This window comes from Balaenoptera musculus, chromosome 6, assembly GCF_009873245.2.
Source record: "Balaenoptera musculus isolate JJ_BM4_2016_0621 chromosome 6, mBalMus1.pri.v3, whole genome shotgun sequence".
Taxonomy (NCBI): domain Eukaryota; kingdom Metazoa; phylum Chordata; class Mammalia; order Artiodactyla; family Balaenopteridae; genus Balaenoptera; species Balaenoptera musculus.
The window spans coordinates 24,623,156-24,640,273 of record NC_045790.1 but is presented as its reverse complement, the minus strand read 5'-3'; the positions used below and the strand labels follow the sequence as shown (position 1 = coordinate 24,640,273).

General features: G+C 41.1%; 1 protein-coding gene across 4 annotated transcripts in view; it reads right to left on the bottom strand.

Annotated features, from left to right (window-relative positions):
• Positions 1-17,118, bottom strand: part of FAM120A (family with sequence similarity 120A) — a 103,991-nt gene that overhangs the window by 65,188 nt on the left and 21,685 nt on the right. For all 4 annotated transcript variants that reach the window (XM_036856774.1, XM_036856773.1, XM_036856771.1 and 1 more), the window contains exon 3: positions 14,572-14,654. In XM_036856774.1, the coding sequence (XP_036712669.1) occupies positions 14,572-14,654 (83 nt within the window). The remainder of the gene's footprint in view (positions 1-14,571; positions 14,655-17,118) is intronic.

Genomic DNA, 17,118 nt, shown 5'->3' with positions numbered 1-17,118 from the left:
TCTGAGAGTCAAGCCCTGGATCTCCCTTTCAGTTGTTGAATATAACTCAGCTGCTTCAACCTGGCTAGGTAAAAAAAGAGCGTCTGACAGCCTTCCATTACTTCTGGGATGTCTGCAACCTGCTCATGTGAGCACAGCACAGAGAAGCCCTGGGCCACAGATGCTTCCTTTCTTTCAACACCAGGCACCAGGAGGCTGTGCTGGATGAATGCAGCCCCAAGCACCTGAGACCACTGCAAAAAGCCAAGGTAAGCTCTGAAGGGGAGGATAATGGTATCCCTGACTGCTGAGGGGCATGCCTGGTGAAAGACACATGGAATAAAGTGTAGGAATATTTTCTATCCAAGAATAGTTGATACCAGAAAAAGGTAAGTAAGCAAATTTTTTTAAAAAAGGTTTGTTTTGGACTTTTTCATGAAAACTAAAAGAAAAAAGATACCTTAATTTAACAAAATTAAGGTATGCCCATGTTCTTAGAAACAAAGATGAATCAGGTACTAACTCTGTTTATAAAAATTTTTTAAAAATTGAATGACAGTATGAAATGACATTTTATTTCCTATTTAGTCACAAAGATCATAAAGATAAAAAAGATGGCAAAACCATCTAAAGGCTTTGTGTTTCCAGAGCTGTGCACTCCTGCCCACCACACCTATGAATGTGGTACGTTGCACGGCAGGAGGGGGTAGGTTGGCTGTCTGCTAACCTCAGGCCAAGCCTGTTACCCTGGATTATTCAGATGGGCCCAATGTCATCACAGGACCCTCTAATGTAGAAAGGAAGGCAGAGGAGCAGGTTTCATACATGAGGTAGAGCAGGACTCCATCGGCCATTGCCAGCTTTGATGATGGAGGAAGGGCCATGAGCCACGGAATGCAGCACCTACAGAAGCTGGAAAAGGCAGGAAACACTCTCCCTGGAGCCTCCAGAAGAAACACTCCCCCTGGCCCTGCTGATACCTTGATTTTAGCCCAGTGAGACCCACTTTGGTTGTGACCTCTAGAACTGTAAGATATTATTTGCTGTTTTAAGACACCAAACATAAATAAATAAAAAAGGAAAAAAGGAAAGAAAAAACAAAAAAAATTAACAAATAGAATGAAAGAACTTCTGGAAAAATAGATATTTATACTATTAGGGTATCATCATGCAAATTTTCAGATGCACATGAGTATATTCAATTTCTCTTTAGAAAAGCAATGGTTTTTTTTTTTTGGGCTGTGCCGCACGGCATGCAGGATCTTAGTTCCCCGACCAGGGATCGAACCCACGCCCCCTGCAGTGGAAGTGCAGAATCTTAACCACTGGACCACCAGGGAAGTCCCAAGCAATGGTTTTCTTTTGAAATAATGTTTTCCATGTTTGAAAATGTTAGCTGCTCTGTCTCCTAGGGAAGCATGTATCTCCTTGTTCTGGTCAGTGTTCATCACAATGAACTCCAGGGAACTAGTAAAATGTCTGAGGCTGCAGACCACAAGCACATTCCTAGAAACCCAATTCCCCCTCTGCAGAATGAAAAACTACTGACACACACACGCTTCATGATGAAGAGGTCCCTGGAACAGTGCGTTCCAGCCAGTCTGGGAGAAATGGAAGTTCTGTCCACTCCCCGCCTTTTGGGGTGTTTAATAGTCCCACAGCCAGGACAGCGAGGAGGGCCAGCTTGGTGGCAGCCCCAGGAACGAGAAGTCAGGACAGAAACCCTGAGCTGTCCTACCGTCGACATTTCCCCCTTGGTGAGCACATTCCACAGGGAAGGGGACAGCCTTGCCTGAGGAGAGTCTGCAATGGCCAGTGGGCTCCAGGCCCTTGGACAACACCCTCTCTGGGCCTCGACTTTCTGTCTCTAACTACAGTTTGAGACTAGTTGCCCAAAGAATGCCCCCTGGCAGTCTGAAAGCCTAGGGTTACCTCATTATGTTGCATACAGTACTGGAAAGGCCGGCCACTGTAGAAGGAGTTTATATATAGAACAAATGACAATTAACATGGTTAGAACAGAATTTACTGGGTACATAAATGTCCAAAATATGAAAAGGGCTTTCCTCCAGAAGCTGGGAGCTAATGCGGTAGTGCAGGCAGCCTCTCCCAGCGTGTGCACCCTGACACCGGGACACCACAGACGACTGGGCAGCCGCATACTGTCCCATCCCACCTCAAGTGAAAATGACAGAGTCTGTCATTTTGGTTCCTGTGGATATCCTCGTCTTCACTACCCCCACTCCCCACAACACTAAGGCTATAAAATCCTTGAAGTGAGCAGATCCTATAATTAGAGGGCCCCTAAATCCTTCTGAGAGGCTAATTAACACCACCCTGAAACTGCGTCCTTTATAATTTCCCATGGCCCGGACTCCTCCCTCACGCCCCACCACCCCTCGCTCCCCCAGCTTCACTCCTAATCCAGCCTTCCAAATCCAGCTCAGGGTGAGCACCCACATCTTCCTCTGAGACTGTTGGTGCTACTGCTCCCAAGCCGTATCTTGGCTGCTCTTTAAATGCAAGTGAATCTAAAAACAAGTTTCACGTAATATCATTGCTGAAGCAGAAGAACCTGATCCACTTCACCGCCACTTGGAAAAGAGCAAAGCGAAAGGATTACAAATCTTGGCAATTTTCAGGAAGAAAACTAGAAACCTGATTTGATCAACATTCACTTGTGGGTAAGGTATTATTCTAGAAAATAAGAATATGGAGCAGCTCCCCAGTGTCTTGACTTCAAGAGGCTCACATTCTTATTGGAGAAAAAGTGCTGACCAGACTCCAACAGGGCCCTCAGAGGACACCCTGGAGGAATCATGGCCCAGCTGAGGAGGGTGAAAGGCTTCTGCATCCTCTGTGGTTCTCGAAGTGCAGGCCCTGAGAGCCAGCCCAGTGCCGTCTTGGAGCCCCCAAACCAACGAAAAGGGTTGTGTGAGGGGGCTCTGGCAGTTTGTTGTAATAAGTCCTCCAACCACTAAATCACTGAACACACCTTGAGGGCTAGTATTTTCTAAAAGAGTCAAGAGTAAAGGAAAACATTTAAACACCAAAACCGTTATGGCTATGCCTTGAGATTCTTGAAAAGTTATGACGTGTATCAATATCTTGTATACATTTGCTTAAATATAGCTGTGAAAAGGATGCTAAAATGCAATTAATCACAAACAATGCTAAATGTGAGCTCTGCAGGTGGAAACTGTTATGCAGATATACCGAAGGATTTAATGGATTTGAATTTAAAGTATTTAAAGTATTAAGTGTCAACAAAGAAAAATTCCATCACGTTTTATGAGCAAGGGTCACCAGTAGGCTCACAGGGAAAGGAGGGCAGGCCTGGGCTCCCTCCTGCAGAAGTGTCTGCATCCAGCTGGGGCTGTACTGTCCTGTGATTGAGTTCTTCTAGACTATATGCCACACACTGCTCTCAGTATGCATCACTTCATTTAATCCGCAAAACAATGCTGTGAGGTGTACTCTTTTTTTTTTTTTTAAATCCCTGATGCCTGGGCCCTACCCCAGTGATCTGATTTCAACTGGTCTGCAGTGGGGGAGCAGGATTTTTATTTTTTTTTTATTTTTTTAAGAAATTCACGTTCTTTTTATTTATTTATTTATTTATTTATTTATTTATTTATGACTGTGTTGAGTCTTCGTTTCTGTGCGAGGGCTTTCTCTAGTTGCGGCAAGTGGGGACCACTCTTCATCGCGGTGCGCGGGCCTCTCACCATCGCGGCCTCTCTTGTTGCGGAGCACAGGCTCCAGACGCGCAGGCTCAGCAATTGTGGCTCACAGGCCCAGTTGCTCCGCGGCATGTGGGATCTTCCCAGACCAGGGCACAAACCCGTGTCCCCTGCATTGGCAGGCAGATTCTCAACCACTGCACCACCAGGGAAGCCCTGTGAGGTGTACTCTTAAATGTACTCCCCATTTGACAGGAGTTCATTCAGGCACCCACATGAGCCAACGAGGTGAGTAGCTGGGCCACCGCCCGACCTGCAGACTGCACACCTGGCCACCACACTCTGGTCTAGTCGTCTCTAAATTATGCCTCTTTTAGCATTAAATATCCTTTTCTATGAAATGATGGTAGACGGCGAGTTCCTTTTTCCTCTAACATTCTTATTTAGAATAATTAAAAGTTGGCAACACAACAGTAGCCCTCCCAACTTTTGTCTTCCCCAACAGATCCGTGAAACCCAAACCCCTGTTGTCAACAAAAGGAGCTACAGAAAGATTTTCAACAGGAGAGGTATGAAATCAGGCCTGAGTTCCAGACACATGGAGGATGGGCATGAAGGCAGAGGAACAAAGGAGGGAACATTTAGCAGCTCCTGCGTAAACCTAAGTAACGATAACACAGGTGGTCGAGAAGGACAGGATGAGCAAGGTGGGAAAGGTCAGATGTAGAGTCAGATGCAGAGAGGAGAAGAATCAAAGACAATTCTCAATTTCTAACCTGATGACTGCAGGGACAGTGGTATCACTAGCGAGAAACAAAATACAGGAGGATAAACCTACTTAGAGAAGGTGACGACATTTCTAAGTTAGAAACATCAAATTTGGCGCACAGGTGCAGTGCCCAAGTGGAGATGACTTGGTGGACAGTGGGATACACCCTGCAGTTCAGGGAAGGGGTCTCTTGGGAGAAGTACACTGGAGAGTCATCAACATAGTAGTTGAAACCTGAAGGGCAGATGAGACGTGCCAGAAAGAAAGTGTGAGGCTCACAGCAAGGTACAGAGATGGATCCTAGGGAATGCAGATGCAACCAGAGGAAGCCAGCTCACATGAGAGACAAGGAAAGGATGTGGAAGTAAGGGACACAGAACAGAGCTGGGGTCTGGGGATCAAGGCAGGAATTTCCCCAGAGGGGTGAGGAGAGCAGGACGACTGACAGTGTCAAGTGCTCCAGAGAGGCTGAAAATCATTTGACAAAGCATTTGTCAAATCCACAGCCTTGGACAAAGACCCAACTGTGTCCACCAGAAATCGGTGGGGAGGGGCGCAGGGGGCGGTGAGGGTGGATTAAGCTGTTGGGGACATTATGGAAGGCTGCCTTCGGGAGAGTCGAGGATGAAAAAGAGAGTTAGGAGAATATGGGAGACGAGACCGCATTTACAAACTGAGGGCCAACCACCAAAAGAGGGGGGGGCGTCTACACAGGAACAAGGAGTTGATTGGACGAAGTAACGCAGGGCTCCCTGGATGTGTTCAGTGACAACAGCTCAAGAATGTCAGTATGGTCTAGTCTCAGGAAGTAAAATGGGCCTGGATGAAGAAGAATGAAAACAGGGGAACGAGAAGCTGAGGACTCTCACCATCCTCGGATAAAGGACCTCTCTGTAAGAGAAAGTGTGAAACTGAAGAGAGGTCTGAAGAAATGATGAATGTTTAAGATAAATATTAAGGAGAATAAAAGGATTAACTGCTGACACTGATAGTTTGGTTGAAGTTGGAGACCATAGTTTTAAAAATCAGTTTTACTGAGATATTTTACTTAAAGTAAAATTCATCAATTTTAAGCACATAATTCACTGAGCTCTGATAAACGCATACATTAGTGTAGGCACCGCCATAATTATGAAGTATAACGTTTCTATCACCTCAAATAGTTCCCTGTGCCCCTTCCCATCATAGCCCTAGGCAACCACTAACCTGCTTTCTATCACCATACTTTTGCCTTTTCCAGGGTTTTACATAAAAGCAATCATATATTTCTTTGGTGTTTGACTTTTCACTTAAGATAATGCTTCTAGGATTCATACATATTATAAGAAAGTAGTTGGTTCCTTTCACTGCTATCAGCATGTCATTGTATGACTGTCCCACAATTTATTCATCCATTCACCAGCTGACTACTGCTTGGTGTGTTCGAGACTACAATGGATAAAGCTGCCAGGACACTCAGGTTTAATTATTTTTGTGAACATAGGATTTCATTTCTCGTGAGTAAATGTCTAGCAGCGGGATTGCTGGGTTATATGGTAGGCATATGTTTAACTTTGTAAGAAACTACCAGACTGTTTTCAAAGTGGCCATTCTGGATTCTGCTTCCCAACAGCCACATCTCAGAGCTATGGGTGCTGGCACGCACTGACACTTGGCATCATCTGTCTCCTTCATTTGGCCCATTCCAGTGGTCAGGTAGTGCAGCTCGTGATGGCTTTAATTTGCATTCCCTAATTCCATGGAGCATCTCTTTGTGTGCTTACTGAATATTCTGTAAAACGTCTGTTCAAAATTTCACCCATCTTTTTTTGTTGTTGGGCTGTGTATCTTCTTATTGTGTTGTTCTTTACATATTCTGGATACAAGTCCTTTACCAGAGATAATATTCTGCAAATAGCTCCTCTCCCTCTGTTGTTGCTTGCTTTTCATTTTCTTAACTAAGAAATCTTTGACTAACTCAAGGTCATAAAGATCCTCTCTTATATTTTCTTCTAGAATAATTTTTATATTCTTTTAATTTTTGCATATGGATATCCAGCTATTGTAAAAACTAACCCTTCCCCATTTAGTTACTTAGGGACTTCTGGTGAAAATAATTAAATATATATATAGGTCTATTTCTGGACTCTGTTCTGCTCCACTGATCTGTTCGACTACCCTTATGTCAGTACCACACTGAGTTGATTATTATAGCTTTAAAGTGAGTCTAATACTAAGTCCTTTCACTTTGTTCTTCCTGTTCAACATCTCTGATGCTATTCTAGGTCCTTTGCAATTCCACATGAATTTTAAAATCAGTTTTTCAATTTCTACTTAAAACAAAGCTTGCTTGGATTTTGATTGGGATGCAGTAAATCTATATAACAACAGAGTCTTTTGAGCCATCAACACGTACATTTCTTCATTTATTTAGATCCTTCTTTAACTTAGACCGTAAGTTTGCAGTGGCATCCATTAGCTGTGTGGTTCTCAAATCTTCTCTAGATAGTACCTATCTAGGGTGGAGGGGTCTGCTGGGCAGGTGAGATGGAAGAAGGAGCAAGAGAAGGGTGATGTTGGTACAACCAGTTCAAGACGACCCACCAAGAGGTCCAGGCCAGCTAGGGAAGAAAGAAACAGTGAACACATAAATGGGCAGAAGGCCCCAGGGCGGGCAAAAGAGCCAAGTGTCAGCTTATGAGAATACTAAAGATAGAAGCGGTGGAGACAAAAGGGAGAAGGGATATTAAAGTGTACGATAGGAAATGGAGCTCTTCTGGGAGAAGACCCAGTGTATGACTCTGGGCCTAGAAGGCTGCAGTATAGTATACACTATTTTACTGGAAACAACATGCGGCCAAGTTGTCTGTGGGTAATCTCCAGTACTCTGACCTTGCCTGAGTCTCAGAAGAGTTATCAAAGGACACCATCATGAAAGTAAAACGACAACCCACAGAATGGGAGAAAGTGTTTGCAAATCATGTATCTGGTAAGAGACTTGTATACAGAATATATTTTTTAAAAAACTCTTACAACTCACTAATAAAAAATTTTAAAATGGACAAAAGATATGAATAGACATTTATCCAGAAAAGGTAAACAAATGGCCAGTGAGCACAGGAAAAGGTGCTCAACATCCTTAGTCATCAGAGAAATGCAAATCAAAACCACATCACACCCACTGCAACAGCTAAAAATAAAACAACAGACAATAACAAGTGTTGGTGAGGTTGTGGAAAAGTCAGAAACCTCACACATAGCTGGTAAGAGTATAAACAGTATAGCTACTGTGGAAAACAGTCTGGTAGTTCCTCAAAATGTTAGGCATAGAATTACCATGTGACCAGCAATTCCAGTCCTAGGTATACACCTGAGAGAAATGAAAACATGTCTACACAAACACTTGTACTTGAATATTCACAGCAGCATTACAAAGCCAAAAGGTGGCTGAACAACCTGAATGTCCACTGACTGATGAATGGATTAAACATGGTAGGTATACCCACACGACAGACTATTTTTTTGGCCATAAAAAGAAAAAATGAAGTGCTGATACATGCTACAGTGTGGATGAACCTTGAAACAACATTATGCTCAATGAAATAAGCCAGACACAAGAGGTCATATAATTCCACTTATGTGAAATGTCCAGAAGAGGCAAATTCATAGAGGAAAAAGTAGATTAGTGGTTGCCAGAGGGTAGAGGAGGGGGAGAAATGGGGAGTGACTGTTAACAGATAAGAGACAGGGTTTCTTTTTGAGGTGATGAAAATATTTTAAAATTAGACAGTGATGATGGTTGCACAAACTCTGTGAAAGCTAGAAACCACTGAATTGGATACTTTAAAGGAGTAGATTTTATGATATGTCATTATGTCTCAATAAAACTGTTATAAAAAGAAAATTTAAAAAACATTCTAACCAAGAATGGCAATTTGGAAGTAAACTGCCAGCAAACCCCAATTCTGTCACATGTCCTTCTGGACCCAGATTGGGCTAGTCTCAAGAAAAGTGACATCTCCGGTTGAGCTGCCTGGGAGTGCTCAGAGCAGAGAGACCACTGGCAATGTGAGGGGTGTATGTGTGCACACCCAAGACACAGTGTCGGGAAACTGCCGAAAGAGCCACATTTCCAGCAGAAGTGATCTCTTCCAGTCAGAGTGATGGAGAAGGCCTACTTATGAACAAGGCGGAGATTGTGGACCCACAGCGGGAGGAAATAAGCTTCAAAGTGTCTGCACACATTTTTAAAACTGAGAATATGCCACTTATTTAACATAAAACTAGAAGATTCCAGGTCATGAGAAGAAACAGAGAAAGCAAAAATACCCTAAGTAAGCTTCTTTTTGTTTCATCGACCCTACCACTCCCCACCCCAGGAATCAGAAGTCGGGCACTATAAACACTGTATCTTTCAGATTGCATTTGGACCACGAACCTCCCCTCCTCTGGCTAGGTCATGCATTTCAGCTCGCTCGGAAGAATTCTGCCCGCAGGCCCAGGGCAGGCCCAGTCCCTCAAGAGGAAGGAGCTAAACTGAAAGCAATCCTGTCACAACTAGGGAACACAAACCCCTCCCATGACTCTGTCCCTCCTTCCCAGCAAAGTGACCTGTGATCCACCCACAATCTGTAAAACAGAGACAGTAAAGCTATTCTTGAGTCCCAGTGATTTCAGCAGATTCCTCAGAATGCCAAGCTTTCCATCTTCACTTTATTTATTTATTTTAATATTTATTTATTTTTGATGTGGACCATTTTTAAAGTCTTTATTGAATTTGTTACAATACTGCTTCTGTTTTACGTTTTGGTTTTTTGGCCCTGAGGCAGGCGGGATCTTAGCTCCCCCACCAGGGACTGAACCCGCACCCCCTGCATTGGAAGGCGAAGTCTCAACCACTGGACTGCCAGGGAAGTCCCCCATCTTCACTTTAAAACCAACTGGGGACAGGGAAGGAAGCTCTGATGGGAAGATATAAACAAGCAAAAATCTTTTGAGTTCAGTCTTTTTATTTTCCATTTAAGGATTCCATATATAAATTTTAAATGAGCAAAGAATAAGACTTCTTACTAAAAGCAAGTTTCCACGACCTAAAAGCTTAAAGCCCAGTACCGTTAATCTGTGCACTGAAATTCCAGACTGTTAAGAATGTGCAGCTCACTGAATGCATGATGATGATGACATTATAATAATAATATTAGTAGGATGTACATTTTAAAACAATTCTGGAGTACCAAATATCAATCTGTTAAAAGTGGTTCTCTTCCACGAGTGCAATTATAAATAGCTCTCACTTCCACAATGCATAATGGTTGAATTTTTCAACCTTCCAGGCCCCTAACGTTATTTTCTCTAGAGCCCAAAAAGTCTTTAGATTTTAGGAAGTACTTCTTAGCTCTTATGAAACTATAGGATGACTTTTTGAGAAAGGAATATATTGAGTTAACTTCAATTAACTCTAACATGCAAGCAGGAATTCCTTCTTTGGAAGGTCTTAAGTGCCCAAACTGCCACCTCTTGCAATGCCTTAAAACAGCAGTCCCCAACCTTTTCGGCACCAGGGACCGGTTTCCTGGAAGACAATTTTTCCACGGACAGGGAGGGGGATGGTTTCAGGATGATTCAAGCGCATTACCGTTATTGTGCACTTTATTTCTGTTATTATTACATTTATATAATGAAATAATTATACAGCTCACCATAATGCAGAATCAGTGGGAGCCCTGAGCTTGTCTTCCTGCAAATAAGGAGCACACAACCTGGATCCCTAGCATGCGCAGTTCACAGTAGGGTTCGCGCTCCTATGAGACTCTAATGCCGCAGCTGACCTGATATGAGGAGGAGCTGAGGCGGTAATGTGAGAGATGGGGAGCAGCTGTAAATACAGTTGAAGCTTCACTTGCTGGCCCGCCGCTCATCTCCCGCTGTGTGGCCTGGTTCCTAACAGGCCACAGACCAGTCTGTGGCCCGGGGACTGGGGACCCCTGCCTTAAAAGGTGGAACTCAGAATAATTGAAGCCCATCTTTCTATTCATGCACAATTTATACTCAACTTTCTTTCAAAAAGGATCCCAGAAAGTCTGATCATCAATCTCACTCTAGTAAGGTTGCACAGTACGTTAGATATACCATAAAACTCAAAATGCCTGAAATCATGCTGCTCTTCTCTCTGGCAGCTGGCTCCACAGTGTGAAACCCAGACAGTGGCCACGTACGGTGGATATGAAGATCACTGGTTGGCTGGACACTGATCACAGCAGGTGCAGCTGCTACCCGCTTCCCCTTCAGGGAAGCCAAGAGAGAGGAGATCCTTCGAGTCCAGGCTTCATCCTGAGGGCCCACTGTGAGCCTTGCCATGTGCCCTGACCTTGGGAATGCTGGGGTTGCATGGACTGCATGGTGAGACACAGATGGCTCTTCTGTCCACCTCCACGTTCCTAGGGACCCTAACATGCTACTCACCCAGAACCAGACTCCCTCCTCCCCGGGGTCAACTGCCACATCCTGTCCCTAAAGGCATTGGTAAAAAGGATTACTCAGTGACTTCTGGTGGCATGTAAAAAATATAAAGTTAGAGATACCTTCTGGTAAAACTCTAGGTAAATTTAAAACAAAACATTCCTAATCTGACCTGACAGACTGCCCTGGTATACAGCTGCCTCAGGGAAAAGATAATGCTGGTAAAGGAAGGTGACTTGGGACTTCCCTGGTGGCGCAGTGGTTAAGAATCCGCCTGCCAATGCAGGGCACACGGGTTCGATGCCTGGTCCGGGAAAATCCCACATGCCGCAGAGCAACTAAGCCCATGCACCACAACTACTGAGCCCGTGCGCCACAACTACTGAAGCTCACGTGCCTAGAGCCCGTGCTCTACAACAAAAGAAGCCACTGCAATGAGAAGCCCACACACTACAACGGAAGAGTAGCCCCCACTCACCGCAACTAGAGAAAGCCCATGCACAGCAACGAAGACCCAACGCAGCCAAAAATAAATAAAATTTAAAAAAAAAAGGAAAGTGACTAAAAATAAGTGAACCTGAAGGTAGGGTTATATCAATAAATACTAAAGACTATTTAAATCAGAAAGAGAAATGTACAAGAGCTAGGACTTAGAGCTTTGAGAAGAGGCAGAAGCAAGCAAGGGAACTTTCAAGGACGTATTTTAATTTAATTGGACACACAGAGGGAGAAGGAGTTCAAGGGAAACCAGCACCTGCCTGGCCCGGGGCTGATGGGCAGAGCTAGGCTTGGGGGGAGTGGCGGGGGCGGGGGGGGGGAAGGCAGTGTGCCAGGGGAGGGGCACACTGCCTGCTTGCCACAATTGGGGTGGTGGTATAGAGAGACCAAAATAGAACCTGAATAGCTATACAGGAGAACAACACTTGTGGGAGGTCTGGGGAGAGGAAACGCGAGCATAAAACTTGCAAAGTAGCCTGTCCAATATGAAGGAAATGGTGAAGGGACTCCGGGGCCGGAAGTACTTGGGGGGGTCATGAATGACTGATGGGGATAAAAACTTGAAATACGTGAAACTGAATACGAAGTTTAGGAACACAAAAACCATTAAAATGAATACAATGGTTGAAATGTTGACAGGGATAAGATTATGGTATTACATGTTAAGGGGTGATTTGAATTTATTAGATAATAAGTTCATATAACACCAACCCTCTGTGAACAATAAACTAGTAGATGTGACTTTGGTGAAACACTTTGGCAAAATAAAGGATGATAAAAGGAATGCTTGAACTTGGGGGTGCAAAATCAGATATCTTTAAAAGCTGTGTATACAACATACTGTGTTAAAAAGGAACAAATGAAAATCATACGAAAGTTTCATAAACAACAACTAACCAAATTTTCAAAAGATGTAGTTAGTTTTATTACTGTGAAAAAGAAGAGACTAAAAAAGCAGATGGGATACAGATAATTCTATACAGTAGTAATGTTCATGAGAAAAAAACCACATTCAATATCCCACAGTCTTTGTTAAAATGATTAAAATGATACTATACACAGAACACTATGTATAAAAGGTCAAAACATAAAAGTTATGCAATTTTTGAACTCAAAGCTGGACATGCTTTGCTTTTCAGAATGTGACTTTAAAAATCCTACAACTTATTAACTCACTGAAAAATTATTTTGGACTGCTTCACTATGCCATAAAAACACCCAGCTAATATTTAAAATACACATGATGATAATGCAAAAAAAATCTGATTTGCTTTAAAAAAAAAACCAACAAACAATCCCATAAACAACTTTCAGAGAACAATAGAAAAATGTGAACATGGACTTAATATTAAATGACATTAGGGAATTATTGCTAATTTAGTTAATGTGATAATAGTAATATAATTAAGAGATTATCCTTATTTTTAGGTGGTGGTGATGTAAACCACAGTTTTCACAGGTGAAGTGTTACGATATCTGCAACTTACTTCCAAATAGTTGAGTTAAAAACCAAACACACAGATACAAATATACTTTAGAAGAAACTGTTAACAACTGTTTAACCAAGATGGTGGATATATTGATAGACATTTTCTATTTCAACTTTTTACATACTTAATATTTTTCTTAACAAACTACTAGGAAAAATACATGATAATGATGTTTGTAACCTATCAATAGTTTGAGTTGGTTTTCCAGTAATTCTTCAAACAGCTCCTCACTTCTAACCTCTGACACATGAAACAAGGCAAGCTCAATTTAGATATATGTATATGGTCTGGGATCCTGGGAGCCTCTCACCCCTGCTACTCAAAACTCTACAAACCTTCTAAAAAACAAGCCTTCATTTTGTCTCAACTTATAAAAGCATACTGCTTAATGAACCTAATGAGCACAATACTTCTTCTGAGTCCACCTGATTTCGGACTATACTTTTCCTATTCTGCAGTTCAATAATGGTATCACCAGGAGCTTGGAATCAAGATTACAAATTGTAGCACTCTGTAAATGAAAACACACATGAAGAACACTCTGGCCAATAGCAAATAGAAAGCTGTTCCCCTTCAAGGACAAAAAAGCAAAAGAAAACAAGTAATTTCTAACAAGAGGAGAAAAACTGACTTTTGAACAGAAGTTTTAAAGCCCCATACAAAGAACTGTTATGATAAAAAGGAAAACATCAGGACTCATCAATAAGAAATGGAAAAGAAAGGGGATTCTAGGCAGCAAGAAACAAGATGAAAGAGGCAGGAAAGGAATGCCGCTTGAACTTGCAAGTATCACAAAAGCTCACTATAAGCTAAAACACAAAAACTCCAATTTGGAGGGCAATTCTGACAACAGGAAAAAGTGCATTCAGAAACCATTCCATGCAACCTCCCTATTACTATGAGGAACTGAGGCCCAGGCTGCCAGCCAGTGTAGGTCCCGACTTCCCAGCTCCCCACCTAACAAGTGGCAGTTATGATCACAACACTAAATAGCAGAGAACACCAGAGCCACTTTACCCAGCAAAGGGAATACGGAAAATCACAGGAAGCCACTCACAAGTACAACTCCAAGTTCCCTAGTGGCTCATACCAATTTCACTACTATGTTTACATCAAACCGTAAACCTTCCCACTCTAGAAAATCAGTTAAGTGAGTCTTCTTGGATGTCCATTACTTTCACAAACAGGAAGGGGAGAAAAATAAGAAAATAAATATTAACAAAATAGTACAAATGGACCACTTCTCTAATGAACTGGGGTCTCCTCCATCATTCAAATAGCATTAAAACTGTAAATCGATTTTTACAATATTGAAAAATTAGTAAGAAAATTATGAAATTTATCAAACTATGCTAAGATGTTGATCTGAGTAACAGAAGATGGTATTATCTACTGAAAAAAATTAATATTTGTAGGTAAGAAAATTAATACATAAAAACTTTAGCTAAAAAATTTCCACCTATCTAGGTATACGGCATGAAGAATTCCTCTAAGGGAATTTTTAAGGACATTTATATATTTGCCTAAAATATAGGTGCTGGGAACAAGATAAGACAGGTTGTTTGTTTTTTAAGGCAACACAGATTCTGAAGTTAGGGGGAAGCAGAATATTGCTAATTTTGTGGTATATTTCCTTCTACAATAAAGAAACATTATTTATATTATGAAAGTAATAGCAAAATCAACAAATGTTGGAAATGAAATGAATCTGTACCTTAAGTGAGGCTAGTGGATGTTCTGGACCAAGTAAACTCCAATGAAAGGAAGCCAGATCTTCATCAGGTAGAATGTGATTTCCTGGAATACAAACAGGGATACCATAAAAGCCATCATCATGAGTGACACAGGGGAAACTCAGTATCATTGCATGTTATAATTTGTAGATTATCTTTGTTAGTTTCAGACTTTGCCATATGACTTCATAGGACCACCTCATTTGATACACCACATAAAACTTCCACACAGAAATTGAGAATATTTCCTCATCTTCTAATACAAAGCAACATACAGCAGGCAGACTTCTTGCAGCTGCCTCAAGTACAACGTGAATTTCCAGTAGAGGCTCAACAGCATTCAAACTGAATAAACTGCATAAAAACCTAAGTAATTCCCCAGCACAGTATTAAGGTCAGTCTGATAATGCCAGATGCCAAATGTCAATTTGAAACAAGTTTTCATGTGTTTATGAGAGACTATAGTTCAAACTGCATTCTGTGAAGTAGGTTCAACGGCAGAGGCAGAATCTATAGTTATAAAATCTAAGGGAGGTTAAGTGACAACGTTTGCTGCCTGTGACACGGATCAATACCCTCCTCCCATAACGTCCAGCACCACCCACAAATAGATGTACAAAGCACAGACTACAACAAGTGCCATCAAGAAGTGCCAATCAGCTCTACGCACTATCACCAGGGCTGTGTCACAAGTAAGAACTGTATTCAGCTGAGAAACTACATTTTGCGGGGAACATTCTCCCTTCAGTGTAGTGCTTGGATGCCTGATATACTAACATCTTTGGTTTGTTAGTGGTCTTGATACAATTTAAAAGCAGTAATTTCCTAAATAATTCTGTAATTTTTATATTATGATTTAGTCACCTCCACACTAAGCAGATTCATTAATCAGCTGCTAACAGAAAACAAAACAAGGTGAGTTCATTTGCAACATTGCTAATCATAATACTCTAAACACACAAATATATGATACGGATGTACCGAACTGTCATTATGTCCAGAAGAGCAAAGGTAAGTCCTAACTGTCCAGTTACCGAGTTTTGTACTGCTTTCCTCAGCTCATGGAATGTATAGAACTTTACTGTGAAGTATTAAGTATCTGAGATTTGTTTTTGAAGCTTCGATCTGAAAAGATATTAAGCCAATTCCAACATCAAGAATAGTCTGTTAAATACCATATGCTAACACATATATATGGAATCTAAAAAAAAAAAGGTTATGAAGAACCTAGGGGCAGGACAGGAATAAAGACGCAGATGTAGAGAATGGACTTGAGGACACAGGGAGGGGGAAGGGTAAGCTGGTACAAACTGAGAGAGTGGCATGGACATATATACACTACCAAACGTAAAACAGATAGCTAGTGGGAAGCAGCCACATAGCACAAGGAGATCAGCTCGGTGCTTTGTGTCCACCTAGAGGGGTGGGATAGGGAGGGTGGGAAGGAGACGCAAGAGGGAGGAGATATGGGGATATATGTATATGTATAGCTGATTCACTTTGTTATAAAGCAGAAACTAACACAACATTGTAAAGCAATTATACTCCAATAAAGATGTTAAAAAAAAAAAAAGAATAGTCTGTTAAAACTTGGGTCAAATACTTAAATGAGTATTTCACTCAACCTTTCTAAAACAAAACATCTTATATAGCTATACTTTCTATTACAAAAAGGAGAAATTATACTTTGTATTAAAAAAAGGAAAAATAATCTTTCTCATTTGAGGACGTTGAAACTTTTACACAAAATCTAAACTAAAAATGCTCACCCAATTAAGCGTTTATCTATAACTTGCCTAAATTTTCTGAAGAAATTCCAAGCCTTAACTTATTACTAAATTATTCACAATGTTACTACTGTTTTTCATTTCTTTTACTATTTCACAAAATAAGTTAGCTAGAAAAGTATTAGTTGGCATTATCTCCCAAGAAATTTATTCAATGTTTCCTTAAATAAGATAAACAAATATCCTTCCCAAATTAGTTAAGGCATCCATATTCTAAAAGCATACAATCTTCCCATTCATTTAAAGTCAATTGTGGTAACATTTAAGTAAATATGAAACATTCATAATGTGCCCATCCACTCCATCACTTTTTAACATTTGAGGAAATATCCTTTTATATTTTAATGTCTGAAAATATGAAAGTACTACATATACTTAGAAATTAGGTTTTAATCCTCCAAATCCCAAGTCCCAAGAGTTCACCAAGAAAATGGACAGAAAATAGCCAAGTACTAACTTAAACACATGTACTTGAGATTAGATCCAAATAAAGACAACTTGTAAAATCAGAAATTTTTTGACTGATTTGTAGTTATACAATTTGAAATGTCATCACCAAATAATATATGAAAAATTATGGCTCTCTCACTATAATTTCTAGTTGTATAAAACTATTTTGGAATGTTTATAAAAAATCTGATAATTAGGAATTTCTAAAAATAACCTACAATATAATCCCCCTCTTAAACATGACCAGATCAGCACTGCTAAGCACTACAGAATAGAAATTGAGAGAGTACA